General features: G+C 34.8%; 1 protein-coding gene across 1 annotated transcript; it reads left to right on the top strand.

Moving 5' to 3' along the window:
* Nucleotides 1-3,113: 3,113 nt before the first annotated feature.
* LOC140442358 (uncharacterized) lies at nt 3,114-3,818 on the top strand. Its single transcript, XM_072533433.1, has one exon. The coding sequence runs from the start codon at nt 3,114-3,116 to the stop codon at nt 3,816-3,818; it is 705 nt and encodes a 234-aa protein (XP_072389534.1).
* The last annotated feature ends 3,681 nt before the right edge of the window (nt 3,819-7,499 follow it).

Raw genomic sequence — 7,499 nt, 5'->3', positions numbered from 1 at the left:
TGTTATTATATATATCAACAGTTAATTATTTTTTTTATAATGTTAGGATAAAGAACTTTGGCTTTTTACTTTACTATATGTTTGTAATGTTATATTAAATTTTTTTATTGAAGTTCTTAAAATATCCCTTTATGTATAAAGGAAGATTTTGTAATTGAATAATCTAAATACATAAAATCATAATGAATGCCAGAAAAAGAAGCTTTACGTTGTTTTATATCGAATACACCTTTCATCTGAATCCAAACGAAAGATTCGAAGAAGCAACGTCAGCAGCGTCAAAGTCATTTATTCCACTTGTTAATATTCCTGCGTCCTTATTGGGAACTGGGACGGGCAGAGACGTTGTCTCGGCAGACAAACAACATAATTTATTGTGACATTTCCATTTTCTCTCGGCAACTTTGAAAATATACGTTTCTAGTAAGATAAAGATACTGGATAACTTCTGAGGTCGTACAGCTTATACTAATAATGAAATATCTGTTCCACCTTCGTCATGTGATCTCATGTGAGACAATGTGGAGTTGATAAATCTTTCCGAAGGTTTTCTTACAACTTTGTTGTTCTACAGATATTTTAAAGTATGATTAATTTTGTTGCACACTTGTTTTAAAGTATCAACTAAAAAATTTTTCCGAAAGATTAAGAAATTTTGTAATATTTCATGTAAAACGTAAATGTGTAATTACTGTTAAACTGCAGTACTTACGATAAGAAGAGATCTAGAAGAATAGATGAAGATGAAGAACACTGGATTCATAAAGAGGCTGTTCTTAGACTTACCTGAAAATAATGTATATTTGTTAGTATGGTAGATAGATAGAGTAACTGCAAATTAGTATACGATAACAAAAATATGCAAAAAAGTCAATGAAAACCTTATTTTTTGTAGAATTATGTTTATTTACAATCTACATCATTACAGAATATTAAGTAAATATATTTTGGTTTAGTTTTGAAGTAGGTCTTGAGGCCAGGTTCTATCTAGTTCTCTTGTGGCTCCCAGCAATAAGCTAGTAAGGGAATTATTTTGTGGAATAATTCCCTTACTAGCTTATTTTCATGGTGAATGGTACGTTCATTTTGTGAATCCGTGGCTCGGTGTATTTCTTCTTTGATTAAAGTAATCTTTAAGTCCTAGTGAAGTGTTGATTACTTACGTACCATGGTGCATCCACTATCGATCTTAACACTTTAGACTGGAAACTTTGGATAACACTCAGCGACGTTTTTTTCCTGGCTTGAGGATCATAATGACTTCAGCAAATTTTCATAGTATATAACTGTTAGATGCGCAGATTTCTCTAGAAAACCTTTTGAATCGTAGCTTAGTAATATTTAAGTATTAAATAATTACTTCGTTATTAATAAATACATTTAAATAAAATGTCTGTGTTAGTTAAAAAAAGCCACTCTAAATACAGTGGCGTAAGATTGATTCTTCTTCTTCAAGTGCCATCTCCGCGGCGGAGGTCGGCAATCATCATAGCTATTCGGACTTTTGAGACGGCTGCTCTGAAAAGTTCATTTGATGTACATCCGTACCACTCTCTCAGGTTGCGCAGCCGTGACATTCTACGCCTCCCTATGCTTCTCTTACCTTGGATCTTTCCCTGCATAATCAGTTGGAGCAAGGTGTATTTCTCTCCACGTGTAATATGTCCGAGATATTCTAATTTTCTTGTTTTTATTGAATTTAAGATTTCCATTTCTTTGTTCATCCTTCCCAGAACCTCTTTGTTTGTGACGTGTTCTGTCCATGATATTTTCAGAATTCTTCTGTACACCCACAGCTCAAATGATTCTAGTTTTTTCATTGATGTCGCAATCAAGGTCCAAGATTCCATTCCATAAAATAAAGTCAAAAAAACATAGCACCTCGCCAACCTAACTCTTAGTTCCAGTTTTAAATCCCTGGTAAGATTGATTAGACCAGATTAATTATACTTGTTGGAGAATAATAATCTCCAACCAAATAATTCTATTTCAAAACAAATAAAAATATTTCCGTCGCATCGGTTACGAAAATAAATCCCTAGTCTGCAATGACTTATTTCTTAGAATGTTAATCTCCGCCCATATTGACCTTAAACCGGTAGATCCTTCAAAATGCATCGTCAAGTATTTCGGAGGGACTAGGGGAAGCCAGTGAATTAGCAATAGTTGTAGGGTTTAGACCTACTTTTCAAGTTTCGGAGAGTTTTTCTCCACGTTCGCAATCGCAAGTTACGCAATATATCGGGAACCCTTAATGTGAAGTGTTATGGTGTTTTCGTTCGTAAACTGTAATTTTCTAATTAGGTTCCTTACGATTAGTTATTCACTCACAGTTTATAAGTTTCTATTTCTTGTCCTTTTTCAATTACAGTTCTAGCTAAACAAGTTATTGTTTTATTTCACTATATCAATCTATTCAACAGGCCAGACTAAATACATTTAAGAGTCCATTTAAGTTTCTATTACTGAGTATTCGAAGGCTAGCGGAACAATTGGACTTACAGCAAGTACAAACCGCTGAAAGAGACACTGTTAGCATACAAGACTCTTCGTGAAGGGATGTTGAAAACCGGCATCCCTCCATTTGTTCACTTCGAGCCGGATTTTGATTTTACTAGCCGACTTTCTGGCCTAAAACATTCAATTTATATAATTCTGTGCTTTCAAAAAGACAGTAAAAGTTTCGTGTGTTTCGGATATTCTCGTCGATAGACAACAATTCCGAGAGACATAGTGAGTGCGTTGTTTATTCTACGGACAAACAAACATTCGATAAACAAAACAAAACAGTGATAGTTTAAAGAAAACCAGTGATTATTTCCAGAAATGCGCTTCCAGGACTAGCTGATTCCAGAGAGGGATAGGCAGCCCACACTCAAGTACTAAGAACCCAGGGGTGACGTACAATCAAACTTTTTTATATAAATTCAAAAATCTATTTTAGTGTAAATTAGTGTTCTTATAAAGTAACATTGTTAAAGAACTATTTAGGGTTAAATTTTTAGTTTAGCTTATTGCATGCTTGTTAAAATTCAAAATTAATAATTCAGAATTAATTAATTCAAAAATATATAATAATTTCATTTAAAAATAAATAAATTAAAGTTATTACAATGAGCAATAAAGGTTTAAATAAATTAACAAAAAAGAAGCATTCTATACTAGATTCTGTTGGTAGAATTCAAGCGTGGCTAGAAATAAACCACGACTCGGAAAAAGATGTTTTCTCATTCAAAACGCAAGAAGATAGGTTAAAAGACCTTTTCTCTGACTTCAACAGCGTACAGGATGAAATTGAATTCCTGGACGACTCTCAAGAGTCTGATCGTGCTTTGTTTGAAGAAAATTATTTTGCGACGCTTTCAAAAATTCAAAACTCGATTAAATCATTGGAAATTACCAATACAGGAAGCGCTACTAAACAAATGGCCGTAAAACTCCCAGAAATCAGTATAAGCAAATTTTCTGGACACCTGAGTGATTTTGAAAGCTTCTATGAACTATTCGACACACTGATAATAAAAAATCAGTCCCTTTCTGATATCCAAAGATTTCTTTACTTAAAAAGTTACCTACAGGGTGATTCTCTAAAGTTGGTGGATTCTTTGAAAGTCACCAATGAAAATTTTTCAATTGCTTTGGATATTCTAAAAAACCGCTATCAAAATAAGGTCACAATCATAAATTCTTATTTAACAGAAATTCTAGACATTCCTACACTGAGAAACAGCTCACCGCAAATTCTCAGAAATTTTCTGAGTAACAAAAAATATGCAACTGCTAAAAAATTTGCAATTTTCAAGTTCAGAGCTTATTGATATAATTTTAGTTTTTCTGCTACAAAGCAAATTAGACTTTTCAACAAGGAGACTTTTTGAAACTGAGCGAAATCATACAGATATACCAAATTTAGATGATTTTCTTAAATTTCTAGAAAAAAGGTGTATTGTTCTGGAAAGTCTGGAAAATACAAATCCTAGGCAAACCAAAAACGTAAAAGTTTCACATCATGCATACAGTAATAACACATCAGAGGATTCAAATAAAAATAATATTTCAAATAATTTAGTTTCTGACTTTTATTGTATTTACTGCAAAAAACAAGGACATAAAATTTATAAATGTCAATTTTTCAAAAACATTCAGCATGATGACAAAATTAAATTCGTAAATTCAAAAGGTCTCTGCGTAAACTGCCTAGGTAGGCATAATTCTAAAAACTGCTCCTCAAAACATGGGTGCACCATATGTAAAAAGCGCCATAACACTGTTCTTCACATTTCGGGTAAAAATTATACTTTTTCTACGACTCATAACAATAAAAGTCCGTCAACTTCTACAAATTCAAACAATTACGAACGCGAGCATTCGTCTAATTCAAATTTTCAAGGTCCTTCGGTTCAAGGGCAAGAACCTCTTACAAATTCTTTTTCTGCTTTGTCCGTAAAAAATTCAAACATACTTCTCGCTACGGCCAAAGTCACCATTTTCGACAAAAACGGGAGCCCTTTAACGGCCCGATTGTTACTCGATACAGGAAGTCAGAATAGCTTTTGTACCCGGTGTCTCGCTGATAGGCTGGGTTATAAGCCGTATGACATTTCTCTAAATATCTCTGGCATAGGCCAAAATAATTCGGTTTCAAAAAAGATGGTCAACATAAAATTGCATTCTAACTATAATAAAAAGTCTTTCAAAATTTCATGTGCTATCTTAGAAAATATTACTTGCAATCTTCCACAGTTCCGCATTCTTACAAAAAAATAACCAATTCCAGGGGACATTTTTCTCGCCGATGATTCCTTTCACAAACCTAGTCAAATAGACATCTTGGTTGGGGCAGATTTGTACTACGACCTAATTCTTCCGGAAATAATTCCTCTTGGCCTCAGGCTTCCAATCTTGCAGGCTTAGCACCTGGGGTACCTAATTGCCGGCGTGATAGCTCCTCACTTGACGGCACCCACAGTAGCAAACAATGTTTCTGGAGAGGTTGCTCTACTTTATACGTGTAGCACGGATGAGCTGCTCACAAAATTTTGGAACATGGAAGAACTTTCTCAAAAACCTATTCTGTCGGAAGCTGACGAGCTGGCCGAACAAGTATTTCAAACTACAACAAAGATCCTTGAAAATGGACGCTTTGAAGTAGATATTCCATTAAAAAGTGCATAAACACACCAATTACTGGGTAATTCATTTTCCATAGCCAAACGGCGTTTTCTCTCACTCGAAAATAAATTCCAAAAAGATAAAAAATTATTTTTCGAGTACAAAAACTTCATTGACACATATATTTCTTCAGGGCATACTGAATATGTACCGCTTTCGTTCGTGAATGAAAATTCGGACAAAAAATATTTTATTCCACATTTGTGTGTCATCAACGAACAAAATAAAAGTACAACTTTGCGTGTCGTCATGGATGCTAGTTGTAAAAGCTCTACAGGAAAAAGTCTGAACGATATTTCATTAAAAGGGTATCAGGTGCAACCTGATCTATTCGATATTCTGGTTCGTTTCAGGCAATACAAATTCATATTTTCCTGTGATATTCAAAAAATGTTTCGACAGACGTGGATCAACAAAGATCAACGCTTTCTACAAAATATTCTGTGGAGGGACGATACCCACGATTCTATAAAATGTATTCAACTTAATACTGTTACATACGGGACGAACAGCGCCCCATTTCTTGCGACGAGAGTTTTGCAAGAGATTTCAAATAAAAATAAAATTCAATTCCCATTGGCCTCACATTTTCTCGAAACCCAATTCTATGTAGATGATGGTTTATGTGGGTCAAATAATATTGAAGAATTGCTCGAAATACTTCAGCAATTAAATTCTGTTCTAAACCGCCATGGTTTTACATTACATAAATTTCATTCAAATTCATCCATATTCCTACAAAAAATCAATCCAAAACATTCAAAAAATACTACTCAGGAATATGACCTAAATTTCGATTCTACTTCCAGCAAAGTTCTAGGCCTAAAATGGGACCCTGCGGAAGACCAAATAACAATTTCCGTCCCCGAAAATAATTTCTGCCCCCCAGTAACAAAAAGAAAAATCCTGTCTGCATTAGCACAATGTTTCGACCCTCTGGGACTCATCAATCCATTCATTGTTAAAGGCAAAATGCTTATGCAGAAACTCTATCTGCAAAAAATTCACTGGGACAGAAATTTCGGACAAAAATATTCTAAACGATTGGAACAAGTTTCTACAGGACTTGTCACAATTAAAAAATTTAAAAATTCCTCGTTTCTACTTTTCTGAAAAAGTAATTCTAAAGGTTGAGCTTCATGGATTTTCAGACAGCAGCTTGGCAGCTTATGGCGCATGCGTATACCTGAGAACTTTCTATGCCGATGAGACCATATCCTGTGCATTAGTTTCTTCCAAATCAAGGATAACTCCGTTAAAGACGGTAACACTTCCTAGGCTTGAGCTGTGCGCAATGGTTCTCCTTTCAAAACTTGTTTCAAAAATAATTTCTATCTTTGAAAATCAACCTATAAAATTTCATTCAGTCACCCTCTGGTCAGACTCCCAGGTAGCTCTGTCGTGGTGTAAAAGTCACCCAAGTCGGTGGTCGGTTTTCGTGGCTCACCGGGTAGCACTTGTTCAAGACTTGACTCAAAACTTGACGAGGAATGTCTGGTTCTGAAATTCTCAATAGCGATTTCTGGTGGCAAGGCCCTAAATGCTAACGAGATAAAAATTTCAATGTTTCCAATCTAGCAAATGAGAAAGTGCTCGAAAACCTGCCCGAAGAACGAAAAATAAGCCTCGTGGTAAATTCTAACGTAGAAAACTTCTGGATGAGAATTTTTTCACGTTTCTCAAATATTTCACGCTTAAAACGTACAGTAGCGTACGTATTTCGGTTTATTTCTAATTGTAAAAAACAAAAAATTTCTGAACCCCTTTCTGTGGCGGAGTTAAATTATGCTATGGATTTCATCATCAAACAAATTCAAGGTGATGCATTCTCAAAAGAAATTGCGGAGCTTAAAAATAACAAATTTATTTCAAATAAAAACATTGTTTCACTAAAGCCATTTGTAGATTTTTCTAATTTTCTCAGAGTTGGAGGCAGACTTACAAACTGTCCCGACATAGACTATTTGCAAAAACATCCGATACTACTTCCATCCAAAAATCATACCGTCAATCTTATCATCAAAAATGAGCATATCAGATTGGGACATGCTGGTGCTCAAACAGTTCTCTCAAACCTTCGGTTGAAATTCTGGCCTCTCAATGGTCTAAAGGAAGCAAAACGAATTATTCGCAACTGCACCACATGTTTCCGATTTTCGTGCACTCCTGCACAACAGCTAATGGGTAACTTACCTGAAGATAGGTTGTCAATTACAACAAGACCTTTTTAAAAAATAGGTGTAGATTATGGTGGACCCTTTCTGTTAAAATCTTCTTCACTCCGAAAAGCGCCAAAAGTCAAGGCATACATAGCCATTTTCGTGTGC

This window comes from Diabrotica undecimpunctata, chromosome 5 (genome assembly GCF_040954645.1).
Source record: "Diabrotica undecimpunctata isolate CICGRU chromosome 5, icDiaUnde3, whole genome shotgun sequence".
Lineage (NCBI taxonomy): Eukaryota > Metazoa > Arthropoda > Insecta > Coleoptera > Chrysomelidae > Diabrotica > Diabrotica undecimpunctata.
This window is presented reverse-complemented; position numbering and strand designations above follow the sequence as displayed.